Source organism: Prionailurus bengalensis, chromosome E4, assembly GCF_016509475.1.
Source record: "Prionailurus bengalensis isolate Pbe53 chromosome E4, Fcat_Pben_1.1_paternal_pri, whole genome shotgun sequence".
In the NCBI taxonomy this organism is placed as follows: domain Eukaryota; kingdom Metazoa; phylum Chordata; class Mammalia; order Carnivora; family Felidae; genus Prionailurus; species Prionailurus bengalensis.
The window spans coordinates 62975360-62992265 of NC_057360.1; the positions used below are offsets into that span (position 1 = coordinate 62975360).

Sequence of the window (16906 nt, forward strand, 5' to 3'; positions counted from 1 at the left end):
AGGAGAAGGCCCGAGTCTGCTGTTCTTTCGTGTGGAAGGGCTCCAGGGGCAGGCAGACCGTGGTGGGTGGTTAACTTCATGGTGCCATCAGTGGCGTCCGTCCTCCAGACCCCCTCCCGGTCACAGGAGGGCCGCTCCACTCTAGCCGCCCGTCCGCATTTCAGGCCAGACCAGTCAGGAAGAGCGCGAAAGATGCCTTCTAGCCGACGCAGCCTCCCTTTTAAGGAGCTCTTCCCAAAGCTCTTTCCACCAACTTCTGCTTCCACCCCACCGGCCAGGACTTTGTCCCGTGGCCCCTCCCACAAAGCCAGCTTCCCATTAGAGAGGAACAAGGAGACGGGATTTACGCGGTCGGTGAGAAGTTTCTGCCACAAAGTGCAGAGTGAGAACTGGGAAACAAAGATTAATTATGAACGAGAAGGGCTGGGACTATTTTCTTAAGGACGTGAGAGGTTAGCGGGGCCTTGAGAAATGGGTACATTGTGATGAGTAGCTAGAGGGGGGAAGAGAGGAGGCCTTCCAGATGGAGAAAACAGTCCGAGCAAAGGCCCAGCAGCTCAGGAGAGCCGAGAGTTTGAGGAGTCAGCCAGGTGACTGAAGCACCAAGGAAGGGTTGGGGCTGGGGGCGCAGGACAAGACAGGGGAATGCTGAGCTGGGTCCGGGTCCGTGCTTAAGAGGGTGGAAAATGCCAGGCCAGGCACTTTGGACTTTATCCTGGATGCATCAGGGAGGCTGTGGAGCAGTTCCTTCTGATCGTGGAAGGAAAAGCTTCATCCCGAGGGGTGCATCTTGGTTCTCGGGCCTCATGTCCCAGCCTGGGCACCGTTGCCCACACACAGACCTCCCCGGAAACAGCTGAGACGAGATCTAAGTCACGCAGCAGCCCTAGGCTGGAAAGCACAGTGTGGACGTTACAGAGACACGTGCTGGAGCCAGAGGGCCTGGGTTCAAATCCTGCTGCTACCACTTACCTGCTGTGGGACCTTGGGCAATTTACATGACGTCTCTGTGCCTCAGGTTCCTGATGTGTACATGGGAGTGATAAATAGCTCCTACCTCGTGGGACTCAGGGGAAGATTGGTTGGTGTCCGTAAAGCACGTAGGACAGTGTCCCGGCTCCAGCAGTCCCTCCGCCTACCTCTGCCTGTCTGGCCAGTGACCCGACCTTAACTTGTGTCCCCTCTGAACAGTATGAGGAGCGGTTTCTGCAGGAAGAAACCGTGTCCCAGCAGATCAACTCCATCGAGCTCCTGCAGACGCGGCCCCTGGCCCCACCCGAGGTGGTGAGGCCTCAGCGGCCCCTACAGAGGCAGGTCCCCCTGCGGGGCCGGCCGGCCTCCAAGCCCACCGTCATCCGGGGCATCACCTACTATAAGGCCAAGGTCCCGGAGGAGGAGAACAACATCGAAGAGCAGCGTGAGTTGGGGGTCGGCGGGGTGGGGAGGGAGTCACCGTTTGCACCCTGTGTATCTGCACGTCCTCCGAGCCACACGCCCCTTCTGGGGTCCGATTGCTGCCGTGGCCTCTCCGGGCCAGCCGGGTCATGGGAAAATTGCCTGCGGTTACGAACTATCCAGAGTTCCTGCTGTATCTTCTCACAGTTTGCTGAGCAGCTTTGGGCAAGTCACTTGACCTCTCTGGGCTTGCAGAAGATCACACAGCAGAGCTTTAAGGGACTTCGGTGCACCCCCCACCCTCACCCCCCAGCCTGGTTTCCCAGTTTGCAGATGAGGACACTGAGGCTTGGAGGTGGGATGATGTGCTCAGACCCCTGCCCCCGCCCCCCGCCGCACCTGTTCCTGCCTCCAGGGTACCTGGGCTTCTCCCCTGTCCCTCCTCACAGTTGATGCTCACCTAGCTGTTGGCATAGTCATTTTGCCCATGTAAAAAAATTTTTTTTAATGTTTATTTATTTTTGAGAGACAGAGCGTGCGAGCGTGCAACCAGGGGAGGGGCAGAAAGGGAGACAGAGCACCCGCAGCAGGTTCCAGGCTCTGAGCTGTCAGCACAGAGCTTGATGCAGGGCTCGAACCCACGAGCCATGAAATCATGACCCGAGCCGAAGTCGGACGCTCAACCAACTGAGCCACCCAGGTGCCCTTTGCCCATTTTTAACCATGTTTGTTGCCTTTTTTTTTAATTTATTTTTTTTAATGTTTATTTATTTTTGAGACAGAGACAGAGCATGAGTGTGGGAGGGGTAGAGAGAGAGAGGGAGACACAGAATCCGAAGGAGCCTCCAGGCTCTGAGCCGTCAGCACAGAGCCCGACGTGGGGCTCAAACCCACGGACTGTGAGATCATGACCTGAACTGAAGTCGGACACTTAACCACCTGAGCCACTCAGGCGCCCCTGTCTTTTTAAATTACTGACTTAGGGGATTTTTTTTTTTCTTTTACATATTCTGGAACAAGTCCTTTGTTAATTGTATGTACTGCAAACGTTTTTGCCCTGCCCATGGCTTCAGTTCCTTAATGGTGGTTTTAACAAACAGATGAAATGCAATTCTCTGTTTATTTCATCTGTGGTTAGACTTTGTGTCCTAAGAGATCTTTGCCTCCTCATATTCCTTCTCTGCTCAAAACCGTGCACAGTCCCCCATTTCATGCACAAGAAGAACTCAAGTCCAAACAGCAGTCAAACCCAATGTGACGTGGCTCCTGTGTCCTCCCTGATGTCACCTGTTACTCTCCCCTCACACCCTCTGCTTCTTCCACACTGGCTGCTCCTCAGCCTTCGCAGGCAGGTTCTGGCCTCAGGGCCTTTGCACTGCTGCTGTTCTCCCCAGAATACTCTTCCTCTGATGGCTGCTTAGCCAACTCTTTCACCTCCTTAGGGCCTCTGCTCATCTCCCTCCTGACCACTTTATCCATTACTGGAAGTCTCCTTTCGCCTCCCTGCTCCAGGGCATGCCTCACCCCCCTCGACTTTCTCCCCCAAGCACTGTAAGCGTGCTGTCTATTGTTTAGTGTCTGCACCATTGGACAGAAGCTCCATGAAGGGGAAGGATGTTTGTTCTGCTCACCGTTGTTGAATGTGCTCCATTTGTGTCTGCCAGGGGAGTGGACAGGGGTGGGGTGACTTCCTCCAGCTCAGGTCGTGGCTGTGCGTCCTCCTGGTGCCCCAGAGACCGGGTGGAGCCCAGAGGCGGTCTGTTCAGAGACCCTCCAGGAGATGCAGAGCCCTCCCATCTCCGCTGCTTCCCACCTGCCTCTTCTGCAATCCCAGCCGGGCTGCATCTCTGAATCAGGCTGTCATGTCGTGGAAAGAAGCCTTGTTATTAATCTGCCGAATATCGCATACTCTTGCCCGCCTGACAGTGCTCCTCCGCCCGAATCACAGATGACCTTCTGTTTGTTTCCCAGAAGACGAGTTTTTCAGTGGGGAAAACGGAGTGGATCTGCTGATTGAAGATCAGCTTCTGAGACACAACGACCTGCTGACCAGCGCCCCCCGGAGGCCGGTGGCCACCCACCGGGGCACCACCAGCACGACCCACATGCAGACCTTGGCCCCGGCCTCGCCCTCAGATCCCAGCTCCCCCGACCCCACCCTGTCCCCTTCAGCGACCCGGTTCCCAGACCCGCTCCAGACCTCCTCCGTGATTCCAGGTCCCACGACGGGGGCAGGCCTGGAACCTTCCACTCAGGTACCAGCCACCACCGTGGCCCACACAGCCACCCAGCAGCCTCCGGCCTCGGCTTCCGTGCCAGGGGCCTCTGGGGACGCATTTACCGAGGCTCCACCCACGGCCCTGGTGCCTCCCACCACAGTCCAGACAGACCTGCTGGGGAGAGACGCTGCCACGGGACAGGGTGGGGCCTCCGCCAGCCCCACCCTGAGCCCGGAGGAGGAGGATGACATCCGGAATGTCATAGGTGAGTTCCTTCTGCCTGGCCCCCGTCTCCCGCTCGCATGGTAACAGGCTGAGCCTGGGGAGAGGTTGAATGAAGAGACAGGAGCCAGATGGTCAGACTTCTCCGGAAAGGAGAGTGAGTGGAGTTGCGTCTTCGGCCAGTGCCGCAGGTTGAGCCTGGGTTTGTGCGTTCATAGTGTGGCCGGCGAGCCCGGTGGGAAGCTCCTTTCCAGAGTAGATCGAAATCAGCGGAGCCAGGGCCCCGCCTGCGTTGGTCAGTTTTGTAAACACTGGTGTGCTTTCCTGTAGTGGGGACTGGGTATTTGGCAATGACTGAGTTAAGTTTTCTGCAGGAGGTTTACCAGGCCGTGAAATAACAAGGGGTTCCTATTTGTGGGGTCAGGGAGGGGGCAGGGGAGTAACTAGTACAACGGGCCCCAGGGCCAAATCTCACGAGCGACGGCCTTGGAGAGCGTGGGGACATCGCAGCACCGTGTGGCAAATGCTCTCACAGAGGAGGAACAGAGGAGTGGAAAGGGGAGCACCAGCTTGGCCCGGATGCCAAGAAGGTTGGGGGAGCTTTCCTGAGGAGGGCGTCATTTGAGCTGGGTTTTGAAGGATGAACAGGAGTTTTCTAAACAGAGAAAGGGAAGCGTTCTGACTGTTGGGCCTAAAGGAGGAGAACGTGTCCCAGAAGCATGGAGGAGTGCAGCCCTGTTCTGTGCCCCATTCTGGGGGCTCCGCGGCCACAGGAGGACTCTGGGAACCGTGGGACACGGGGTGGGGGAAAGTCAACAACAGAAGAGGTGGGAGCCACAGGTGCCTCTCCCAAAGAGAACGACACCCAACTTTAGTTAAGTCACCACGGGTAGTGGATGAAAACACTGTTGAATCATAGTTTCATCAAAATGCTTGTTGAAAAGTGCACGAGCTTTGCAGAAGACATGGTTTGCCTTCTGCCTAGGTCTTCCTTCTTCCCGTTCCCTCCTCCCAACAAGGTGCTGGTAGCTGCTGTCGGACCAGGTGGTGGACAGAGCACCTGCCGGGAGCAAACACCTGGGTTGTAGTCTGGTCCCGGCCGCTGACAGCTGCGTGACCTTGGCCAAATCCCTGCCTTTCTATGGGTCTCACATGAAATCAGAAATCTGCTAAAGACTGTCGTCTGCGTGAAATCCTATGGCTTTTTGTTGTTGTTGTTTGCGGTAGGTTTATCAGGCCATGATATGGCAAGAGATTCTTCTTGGGGGAAAATCCCAGAATAACGGCAGAGTGGGAGCAGGGAAATATCCAGGAAAAATAGACCCCAGGGCAAAATCTCATGAACCTTGAGAAGAAGGCAGTTCTTGGGCCGCAGAGGTTGGGGTGGGAACAGGAGAGAACATTTTTTTTTTTCCTTTCCTTTCCTTTCCCTTCCGTGGCGGAAGCAAGCTGACCACAGTGTAGATGGCAGCTCCTTACTGCGTGGAAAGTCCATCCTGAAGCCACAGGTCCTACCCAATTTCTGCAGAACGTCCTGGGGTCTGAGCCCGAGCTTTCCACTCCCGCACTGGCTCTGGGCGGCCTTGACCATGCTCATGGGACCACAGGCCCCGAGATCAGCACTGTATACCCCCCCCCCAAATGGAGTGAGCTCCCCGGTGCCCCTGTACCCCCACCGCTTCCCCATTGAGTGGGAGGGACAGTTCGTCCAGAAGACTTGTCCCTCCACGGGTGGCTCAGATACTGACGGTGAAGACAGGCTACAGGTGAACCTGCACACCTGTGTGCCCTCAGCGATGCTATTTATCAGCCTGAGAGCTCTTCCCTGGGTGACTTCCTAGCCAGGAGTGGGGTTCTCTGCTGTGCCTGCCTTCGCGGGTGGTTGCCCCCAGTGTAGCTGCCAACACGTGCCTTTCTAGGGCTCTTAGGACTCTGTCCACCTCCAGTAGCCTGTCTGAGATGCTGAGGCCCAGACGGGAGAAACCTGGCATCCTCGTGGCCATTTACCCGGTGGGAGCCAGAGGCGGGAAATCATTTTCTCTTGCTGCTCAGTATTCTGTTTCACCAGAATGACATCGGCACATAGAGGATATAAGGGTCTGCCTACAGACTGGCCCAGAGGGTTTTCCAGAAGAAAAACCTTGCCTCTGGAGTCCGCTGCAGAGAAAACACAGGGATGTGAACATACATGTGGTGTTTTCTCCGAACACTGAGGGGTGAAAAGAGAGAGGGGGGCACAGAGAGAGGAAAGTTCTGTGTCTCTGGCGGCGTGGTCTTGGCTGGCTCGTTTTGGGGGAACATTTTTAATCGTTTATCGCTGTCAGGTGGCTCCCTCGAGCTGTTGTTAGTGTGGATGGGATTTCCTTTCCGGAACCTTCTCTGCAGACCCCTGCTTGTCTGTGCCCGGCTGAGTTAGACCAGGTTCACCCACGTGTCCTAGTTGCAGGTAAATAAAAACCATTTGGCTGAAACCGACACAGGCTACTGGTGTGCTGCCCGTGGAGGCTGTTTGCTGTTCAGTGAGTCTGGCAACTTTGATGTTGAGCTATTTGAGATGCAGTTTTAAATGGGGCTGCTTTTAGGGGCGCCTGGGTGGTGCAGTCGGTTAAGCGTCCGACTTCAGCCAGGTCACGATCTCGCGGTCCGGGAGTTCGAGCCCTGCGTCGGGCTCTGGGCTGATGGCTCAGAGCCTGGAGCCTGCTTCCGATTCTGTGTCTCCCTCTCTCTCTGCCCCTCCCCCGTTCATGCTCTGTCTCTCTCTGTCCCCAAAATAAATAAACGTTGAAAAAAAAAAATTTAATGGGGCTGCTTTTAAAAGGAACGTCCTATGCCATGTTTTCCAAATCTGATTTTGTGGTGTCCTAAAATGTCTACCGTGATCCTCAGGAGAATTGTAAACCTTTCAGAAAAGCTCCAAAAACAAGTAAGTCAGAATTAACTTTTGGTTGTGAAAACAAGCCTTGGCTAAAGTCTACTCACTGTAGGACCAGGAGAGGAAAGATGCTGCCAACTCTCCAGGGAAGGGTCAGCCACCATCCTGGGGCCCGGGGAGGGGTCAGCCACTGTCCCTGCAGCCTGGGGAGGGGTCAGCCACCAACCTGGGGCCCGGGGATGACTGTTGAGGCTCCTGCAGAGGAAGAAAAGCCTATGTCACGTGGGCCAGGCTCTGCAGAGCCCCAGACTCCAACAGCTGCAGCTCCTGATTCAAGATTTTCCATGGGGCTGGTTTGGGGTGGGGAAGGAGAGGGGAGGAGCAGACAAGGGGACCGTCAGGATGACGACAGTACCCGTGAGAGCCCGTCTCCTCGTTGAACCCAGGAAACCCGATCTGTGAAGACCGGTCTCCCCCACCAGCCCGAGACACTAACAATCCCCGAGGTCTGGCGGCCCTCTGGTTATGGGTGGGGTGACCAGCCCTGCCTGCCACGTATCAGGGGGTGCCGGTCTGGGCTGCGTGAGGAAGGTGGTGCTGACGGGCCAGGAGCAGTGCTGGCCGGACCCCCCGCAGTGCCCGGACAGGAACTGTCCCAGTCGCCACCTGCCACCTAACAGGCTCGTTCCCCGACCCCACGGGCACTCTGCTGTCAGTTGCTTTGTCCCCAGTCACCTAAGCGGCCCCCTGAAGCCACAGGGAACCTCAGTCACAAGCAGGAGCCCTGGGCCTAGAAGCAGGAGTATGCAGTGGAGGCTTCCTTGTAAGGGGCTGAGGAATCCAACCCTCACCTCTCTGCCAGGAAAAGGCTCATTTGGTGCCCGAAAGGGCAGGAGCTGTTTTCACGTCCCAGGGGGACTAGGCGGGGACAAGTGGCTAGTGTGGCCTGAGGGAGCTGTGCACATGGGGATGTTCTTGGTCCGGCCAAGGCCGACAGCAGCTCTGACTGTGGACCCCCATCTCCAGACATGGCCAGCAGCATATGGCCCCCCCCTGGGGTGGGGGGAGAGCAGCCCCTGCAGGCAGAGCCACCTGCCTGGGGGGCGTGAAGGAAGCCCCCCAGGCAAGGGCACATGCTGGGGGGGAACAGGGACAGGGGCCTGATGACGAAAGGGATCGCAGCCTCAACTCTGAAAGTGGTAGGGAGCTGTTGAGGCGGGACCTGAGATGCCCAGCGGAAGGCAGGTGTTCAGCAGGTTGGCGGCAGGTGCAGGAGGCATTCACAACTCAGGCGAGGTAGTGTCCCCGCTCGTGTTTGGGACCTGTGAACATCGTTCCAGTTCTGGCGGAGGGATGCATGGGGTGCTTTGGGTCCGAGGGACTCTCTCCTGGAAAGAGAGCTGGACCGGCCGTCCCGAAGGATGAGGAAGAACGGGCCGGGCCGAGCAGGAAGGTGGAAGGTGGGGCTGCGGGAGCGGCATGGTCGGGGCGGCCAGTGACTTGTGGAGCCTCGTCCCGGATGAGAGCGCGGGGATGGGGCGTCACGAGAGGTAGTGAATAGAAGCTTTTCCCTTTCTTCTGCGGTGACTCTGTCTCTCTCTCTTTTTCTCTCTCTCTCTCATGCTGTTTTTCTTTGCTATTTCGTGCCAGTGTAAGTGAAGAAATACTAAAGATTCAAATTACTCGCGTGAGTTTTACCATTCACGTTTACATTGTGAAACGTCAGTTTTAAATGCGAATGTCAGATCTTTTAACTCCCGTGTGGAAGTCACCAGAATGACGCAATTCCTACGTCACAGCCCCTTCATGCAGGCGGATTCTGTTCTTAGCAGGACGGTGCAAGGCCGCACGGAGCCCGCTCGGCTCTTTTGTTTTCCTTCTTGGTAGGTGCGCGTGATGGCAGGACGCGCCATTCCAGCCCGCTGGGCGGGGAAGGCTAACAAGACCGGCTGTCGGTCGGTCGTTGGCTAATCCCAGGAAGTAACACAAGAAATAACACGGGGCCCTTTACTCGGTTTTTCACGTTTCTGAATGCGCCACTGTCTTCTACGTTCCGCTAAGTCCTGGCTCCCGGGGAAAGCACGGCCTCTGGGGCCGCGGGTCCCCCTGGCTCCGCCGTGGGGGCAACGCGCTCACCCGAGTCTGGCTGAACCCCCGCGCACGGTGGGTCCCCCGGAGTCCTGTGTCCATCAGGCCCAGCAAATGCCGCGTGCAAACGGGTGACGAGGAAGGCAGACACACACGTGTTGCGTGCTCCTGTACACGTGCACGCGCTCCACGGTCCTGTTAGACTTCGCTTCTAGAAACAAGGTCACAGGTAAAATTATCAAGAGCGTCAGGATGGCGACAGCAGAGCGTTAAAGCCAGGGCGGCCCCTTCCTAGCGGGGGCCCGCTGTGATGGCACAGAGATCACAGACCACGAAGGCCTGTGCACCCCGAGAGGGCAGCCCGCGAACACAGGCAGTTAGTGTGGCGGCCAGAGGGCTGAATTCATCCCAGGATGTTCTTACAGCCTTGAGTTTGGATGCCTTCGGGCCAGCTGCTCTCCCAACCCACCATGGCCTCTATATTGCTGCCTGTCGTCCCACACCCCCCCGCTTCACCTGTTTCTGTCCCCGCCTGGCCCTCCGAGCCACCAGAGTTTGGTGGGGATCGGCGGGGGCAGGGATAGACTGCAGGAGGACAGGCGTGCCGGGATAGGGGCTGACTCCGCGTCCCACGGTGGCCGGCGATGGCGGGTTAAGGGTTTAAGCAGAAAACAGCTCGTGACCACGGGGCAGGGGAGGTGGAAAGGGGCAGAGAGGAGCCAGAGAGGCCAGCGGGGTAACTGGAGTGACCCCGGAAACAGGCAGTGAGGTCTGAACTAAGCCACAGTGGTGGGGAGGGGAAAGGCGGGGAGAGGGAGAGGTGGGAGACAGCCACCTGCGGGTGGGGGAGGAGGAGACAGCAGGAGGGACCAGGACCCTGGTGTGGTGACTGGGTGGTATGCGGTGCCTTTCTGGGGGGCGGGAGGTACATGTGCTCAGGGGAGGAGCCCCTTGTTTTCAGCCCCTGGGACCCTGCGCAGGAGAGCCACCGAAGTGTCTGATTAAAGGGGCTGATACCTAGAGAGGGTTTCGTACACGTTTGCCATCACTGAGCGCGGGGGACGCTTGTAACGTGAGTCACAGAGAGCTCGTCTCCCCTGTGGCTCCTTTGAACTTCCTCCCGCCTTTCTCTCCCTGTCCTTGAAGAGAGCTGTTAACACGAAGCGTCTTCCCTCTGAGGCTGACAGTTTGTTGCCAAGGGCAGGAGGGTCCGAACGGCCCCAGTTCTCAGGCCGCGGTGATGGGTCTGGGCCTCATGGTTTTCCTGACCTTGAACATGTTTTCAAGTGCTCTGAAACCGCGCGTGTGTGCCCGCTGTTTCTGCCCTCCTGCCGGCCCGTGTCCCTCTCTCTGAGGTCCTGGGTGCCTGCCAGCTGGGACTCCGTCTAACTACAGAGGTAGGGACGCCTGACTCCAGAGCCGACTCCATCCGCCTCGGTGTCCATGTCTCCTGTAACAAATTGCCACGAACTTAGTGGCTTAAACAATGGAAATTTGTTCTCTGACCATTCTGGAGGTGAGAAGTCTGGAATGCGCCTCACGGGGGCCAATACCAAGACGTCGGAGGGCTGATTCCTTCCCGAGGCTCCAAGGGAGAATCCGTATCTTGCCTTTCCTGGCCTGGCGGCTGCGTCCCTCAGGCTTCCTCCTGTCAAATCTCCTGCCTCCCTGTTATAAGGGAATTGCTGAGCCATTGGGGACTCACTCGGAAAATCCGGGATATCCCCATCTCAAGATCTTTGACTTAATCATGTCTGCACAGTCCCTTTTGCCATGTTAGGTCACATTCACAGGTTCCAGGGGTTAGGACCTGGGTGTCTTTGGGGCCATGACTCAGCCTACCGTGCCGTCACCGGAGTGGATTCTCTCCGAGCACCTTTGTGAAGTAGGTAGGACATATATTACGCTCGCTTTACTGCAGAAGAAAGTAAGGCTGTATGACATTTTGGAGGTAACACAGACTCTGGGGTCAGTAGCAGGGCCAAGACCAAGGCCAGGCCTCTGGCTCCAAACCTGGGACAGATTCTAAAGCCTCCCCCGCCCCCGCCCCCACCTCGGGAGCCGCAGCAGAGCCTCGGGGCTCAGACGGGACCTGTAGGGATTTAGCGGGCTGCCCAGGGCACCCTAGTGTTTCAAAAAACTCAGAGGAGTCCTGGCTCCCGGGAGCTCATCGGCAGTTCCTGAGTCTGGTCAGAGAGGGGACACGAGAAGTGCTCCTCCCTGGGGGTGGCACACGAGGGCTCACCTCCGCGCAGAGGAAGCACGGCCTCCCCACCTATCAGCCGGCACCCCCGGTCGGCACCAGGGAACGAGGTATTTTCCATCAGACGCCGCTGCCTGGGCTCAGCTCTAGCCTTCTGGTTTATTGTCTTGACCAGATGAGCTCAGATGTGGGGGAATGAGGCTCTGGCTGGTCGGCTCTGTTGTTTGTCTCACGGAGACCGAATCCCTCCCCGCTCTGTCAGATCGGGACCTAATGAACCCCACACAGCGCTGCCTGAAGCCTGCCAGTTGCACCCCACCGCGGGGCCCGCCTGGGAAACAATGTTCATCCCACCTCCGGCCGCCTGCTGCCCCGGGCCCGGGGCCAAGGGCACGGTGCCTGCCTGTCCTGCCAGCTCGAGCTCCTTCCTCAGACCACTAATGGGGAAGCAGGGTGGATGGGACGGATCGGAGCAGTTTGGAAATGAGGGTGGCCTGGAATCGAGAGCACCCTGAATCTGAACTGTAGGCCTTTGTTTTTTGTCCCAGGTGAACGTCAGGGACCAGTTACTCTTATCAGTCTCGCCCATGCGCACGCCAGTCTTGATGGCAGGTGGGGGTGTTCGGCCGGGAGGAGCAGGACGGGGGGCGCCGTGTGAGGGCTGGATTCACCTTCCCACCTCCTCCCTAACCCACCAGTGCGGGGACAGAAAGAACACACGTCCTCAGTGGTCGCACATCATTTCAGTATCTGGGAGGGCTGTGCTCACTACATAACAACACTACGTATTAAGCACGGCAGGCTTTCCACTTGGTCTAGAACTCAGCGTGGCTCCCGTGGCCTTTTAGGGCCCCTCCTGGGCACAAGAGGTCACTCCAGAGAGCCCATCAGGGGTACGTTACTGAGCTCCTGTCCCACGAAGGCAGACTTGGCTTAGAAGGGGCGCCTACAGCCAAGCAGCTCCTGACGTGGAGCTGGGTCCCCTGTTCCCCCAGCTCCCCAGAAGGGGACCCTGGCATCTTGCCCACCATAGCGACAGGGGCGTGGGCTTGAGGACAGCTCTCCAGGACCCAGGGGGTGGGCCTCAGGGGCACCGACAGCCACTGCTCAACTGGGACTGACCTGGCCCCAGACAGCCTGGCCAGACGCCTCTGGGCAGCTCAGCGGCTGGTGGAGCCCCGCGTCCCTGTCACAGGCAGTAGGCAAGTTGCTCAGCTCTGGTCGGGCTTCCCCGGCTGCCATGTATCCACCCACCCAGATGCTGTATCCTGAGGACCGTGGGGGAGGAGGAAGCCCCCTGCCTGCCTCCCGCGGTGCTCGCGTTCTAGGTGGGGGAGACCTGGAGGGCGGAGCGGGAGGCACCAGGGCCGCTCAGCAGAGAAATGACATCCCGGAGAGGCTCGTTCATAGCACGGTGGGAACAGAGGGAATCCAGTAGAAGTAGGATGGCTTTTCGCAGGAGGCTGTGGTGTCAGAAGAGAACTCTGGAGCTTAGGTCCTTGAGGGAGGAGCCTGTAGGGCTGACAAGCCCGCACGGGACGCTAACGCAGTGGGGATGGCGGCAGCAGGTGGCTCGGAGTGAGTAGAGCGCGGGACCGACGGGAGGAGGGGCGGACGATGTCGAGGCGTCTCGGCCCTGGGCGCCTCGAAGGCCGCTGAAGCCGCACGGGGTCAGACCCGGGAGGGGGGCACTGGCTTCGGGTCCCCCTTCACCCCTGCCCCTCGTCCCTGTCTCCATCAGGAAGGTGCAAGGACACCCTGTCCACCATCACGGGGCCGATCACCCAGAACACGTACGGGCGGAACGAAGGGGCCTGGATGAAGGACCCCCTGGCCAAGGATGAGCGGATTTACGTCACCAACTATTACTATGGCAACACGCTGGTGGAGTTCCGGAACTTGGAGAACTTCAAACAGGGTACGGGCCGCGGGCCCCGTGGGTGCCTCTGCCCCCCCGCCCCCACCCCTACTTCCATCGCAGGCCCTCGTGGGTGCCCTCCCCCTCCTGCTTTCATCGCGGCCAGATCTCCGGAAGCAGGGGGCAGATGAGAAGGGCCTTCCGCCTTCCGGTGGCGAGAGGTCCTTCCTGGTCGCGGGAGGGCCCGCTTCGGTCCGCCCCTCATTCCCTGCGCACAGCTCCTGGGACGTGGACTGGAGGGGGCCGGTGGTGACAGCCCCTCCCCTTCCCAGGGCGCGGGGTGGGGTGGGGTGCGGGCCGGGCTCTCGTGGGCTAGCGCCCCGGGACTGGAAACCGCCGGGCGAGGGGAGTGGGCCGCCTTCTCTCCGGGTGGTGGGCGGCCGTGCGGAGGCTCGGCGTGTGCTGGACGAAACCCATAAGTGGCAGAGCGGAGACGCAGCCCCAGGTCCGGACCCCTAGCCGCTGGCGGGTCCCATCACACTGCCCTTCCCCCTATTCCTCCCCCCCCCCCCCGCCCCCCAGAAAGTGGCAGAGCGGAGACGCAGCCCCAGGTCCGGCCCCTAGCGGCTGGCGGGTCCCATCACACTCCCCCCCCCCCCCCCCCCCCCAGGTCGCTGGAGCAACTCCTACAAGCTGCCCTACAGCTGGATCGGCACGGGTCACGTGGTATACGGCGGCGCCTTCTACTACAACCGCGCCTTCACCCGCAACATCATCAAGTACGACCTGAAGCAGCGCTTCGTGGCCGCCTGGGCCATGCTCCACGACGTGGCCTACGAGGAGGCCACGCCCTGGCGGTGGCAGGGCCACTCGGACGTGGACTTCGCCGTGGACGAGAACGGCCTGTGGCTCATCTACCCGGCCCTGGACGAGGAGGGCTTCAGCCAGGAGGTGATCGTGCTGAGCAAGCTCAACGCCGCGGACCTGAGCACGCAGAAGGAGACCACGTGGCGCACGGGGCTGCGGCGGCACCTGTACGGCAACTGCTTCGTCATCTGCGGGGTGCTGTACGCCGTGGACAGCCACAACCAGCGCAACGCCAACATCTCGTACGCCTTCGACACCCACACCAACACGCAGATCGTGCCCCGGCTGCTGTTTGAGAACGAGTACTCGTACACCACCCAGATAGACTACAACCCCAAGGACCGCCTGCTCTACGCCTGGGACAATGGGCACCAGGTCACCTACCACGTCATCTTCGCCTACTGACGCCCGTCCCCACGTGCGGAAGTGCAGAGGGGCCCCCGGCGCCTTGTGTGCGTGCGTGCGCGCGTGTGTGGGTGGGTGTGTGTTGTTTAAAAAATATATAATATTTTGTATAATATTGCAGTTGTAAAATGACGGTTCGGGTCTATTTTTTTTAAGTGGATTGTAGATCAATCCATACGCGTATGTGCTGGTCTCATTCTCCACGGTTTATACTTGTGTGCAAATGAGCTTCTCCTTCTGACCAGGAACCACCTTCCTTCAAACCCTCAGCCCCTCCAGCTCCCGGATCTTGGCCGTTGGAAAGGCTTCTCCATCCGGGTCTTGCAGGCCGAAGGCCCCAGGAGCAGGGGTGAAGGAGGCGAGAAAGAAGCGTTAAGGGGCGGGAAAATTTTTATGTATTGGAGAAGTTTTAAAAACGCAGAAAAATGCTTTTTTTTTTTTTTTTTTTTTTTTTAATAAAGAGGAAATGTAAAACCACCCCCCAAACGCGTTTTTGTTCCTCGTGGCTGTGTCCGGCAGGGTCGATCCTGTCCCTCGGAGCTGTACCCGCCCTGAGCCACCTCCCCTGCTGAGGGGGGTCTGGACGGAGCCGGATCGGTCTGCTCAGTCCGCCTCCCCCTCCTCATCCTCGTGGTGAATGTTCCCATTCCGCGGGGCTTCCCTGCCCACCTTCCCCTGAGGGGGGGGACTCGGCCCCGCTCTGAAAGCAGCACCCCCCCCCCCCCCCCCGCCCCTGCCGGGAAGCGTGTGCAGGAAGGGAAGGCCCGGCCCCTCTCCAGACGCCGCTGAGCCCGCTGGCCTGCGCTCGCCTCCTCATGACACAAAACAGACGGAGAAGCCCCGACAGGTGACTCCTGAGTTTGTGGGAAGAGGGCCGACCCTAAGGATGAGGTTGGAAGTCAGGCACATCATGTCACCACGCTGGCCCCACCTCCCCTGTCCCCCACCGTTGGGGGAGCAGTTGCCTGGAGAGTCCTTCTGTACAGACCTCAGGTGCCCCGTACACACGCACACACGCGCGCACACACACGCACACACGGCCCGCGTGGTCATCCCCGGGCTGCGGCCAGCCTCCCTGTGTGGCCAGGTGGTTGCACCCCCACCCCGCCCTCCACTTGCACCCAGTGACTTCTCTGTCCCGGGGCTGCATGGGTAAAGTTTCCTCAGCAAATGCAGGTGCCCGTCAGGTTTGGCGGCCGCAGGAGGGTTAGAGGGAGAGAGGTGGCGTGTCCAGGATTCAAACAGATGGCGGCTGGTGCCCGTGTCCAGAGCCCCGCTCGGCGGGAGGGGGGCACAGGTGTTCTGGTCGGGCCCCGGCTTGGAAACCGTAGCAGAGACTCGAGCCCCAGGCAGGGCTGCTCTGAGGGACCGGGGTGACGCGTGAAAACGTCTGCTTCTCCATCCGTCCCTGCAAAGTGACGTGCTGACGGTTGCCAGCCTGCTGGACCGGGGCCCGTCCCACCACCCACTCCTGGTGACCTCGCCACTGGGCGGCCGGCCGAGTCCGGTGCGGGATATCTGCCCCCTGTGGCCTATGCCTCGCCCTTGGCCTCGGCTCTTTGCTGCTGTCCTCACGATGCCAGGGCTCCCCGGGCTGCTTCCTGTCCAAGCCTCGGCCCTAACCTCAAAGCTGGCCTGCCCTGCGGTGTCCGGAAAGGCCTCAGACCCCAGGGTTCTGGGACGGGGTGGCCTTCGGGGCCGGGCGACAGGACCGGCAACCGGGGTCAGTCAGGAGGGGTGGAGGCTCGGTCAGGGCCCAGCTGTGGTGCCAAAGAGTTCATTCCGAGGGGCCCAGCTCGCGAGGTGGGGGCGTGGGATCCCGGGACACAGGCCGCATCCCCTGGCCAGCCGGGCCCTGGCCTGAGAAGCCTCTAGGTGGGAGGGGACAGTGGTGCTGCCTGGGCAGGGGGAGCGGCTGCCCTGACTGGTCACGTCGAGGTCCGGGGCCCCGGGGGGAGGTGGTCAGCAGGTGTGAAGGGCACGTCCCCGCCCCCTCACTGACTCTCCGGCCTGGAAACACCTGGCCACGGGCCCAGCGGCACTCTCCCGGCCCCTCTGTGGGCGTCCTCACCCGCTGGCCCTCCAGCCAAGAGCCTCGAGGACCGGCCCCTGGGGTGCCAGCTGCAGCTCGTGTGTGTGAGCTCATTACCCTCGGGCCCCACGGCCCATTGGGGCCAGGTGGGCGGCAGCTCAGCTCCCACAGGCCGGAAGGAGGACGAAGAGGAAGGTGGTCGGGCCTGTGGGGAGCGTGACTCCGGCCGGAGGCCGGGTGGTCGGGAGCGGCTTCCCTGAGCTCAGGCAGGACTCCCCAGGCCGCTTCCTCATCATGGGATCCACCTTTGGAAACGCGAAGAATCAGAGAATGAGTTTCTCAGATGGTTGCAGAGAGAGCAACGGCCAGGTGAGTTCTGACCTTGGCCTTCCCCTCACCTGTAGAAGTGGGGGGGGGCCTTCCGGCTTTCAAACCTGCTGAGTCTCCTCTGGGCTCTGCCACCTCTCGATAGTGACAGTGACGGGAAGACAGATTTACATTCGACCCTCCAACAGCCGGGGGGGGGGGGGGGGGGGGGGGAGTAGGACCGCCCCCCCCCCCCGTGCAGTTGAGAATCCACCTATAACTTTTGGCTCCCTCAAAACATAGCTATTAATAGCCTACCAATAGCGCAGACAGTGGATTAACACATTTTTGCTATGTTATATGCGTTTTATGCTGTATGTCACAGTAAAGGAAGCCAGAGAAGAGAAAATGTTAAGGAAATCGTAAGGGAAATACACGG

The 16906-nt window shown here is 59.5% G+C and overlaps 1 protein-coding gene across 4 annotated transcripts in view; it reads left to right on the top strand.

Annotated features, from left to right (window-relative positions):
• Window positions 1-14606, top strand: part of OLFML2B (olfactomedin like 2B) — a 37059-nt gene extending 22453 nt beyond the window's left edge. For 2 of the 4 annotated variants that reach the window (XM_043567578.1, XM_043567580.1), the window contains 4 exons: window positions 1192-1417; window positions 3367-3879; window positions 12741-12917; window positions 13528-14606. In XM_043567578.1, the coding sequence (XP_043423513.1) occupies window positions 1192-1417; window positions 3367-3879; window positions 12741-12917; window positions 13528-14129 (1518 nt within the window). In that variant the 3' untranslated portion in view covers window positions 14130-14606. The remainder of the gene's footprint in view (window positions 1-1191; window positions 1418-3366; window positions 3880-12740; window positions 12918-13527) is intronic. The other 2 variants (XM_043567579.1, XM_043567581.1) reach the window with 1 other exon arrangement.
• The last annotated feature ends 2300 nt before the right edge of the window (window positions 14607-16906 follow it).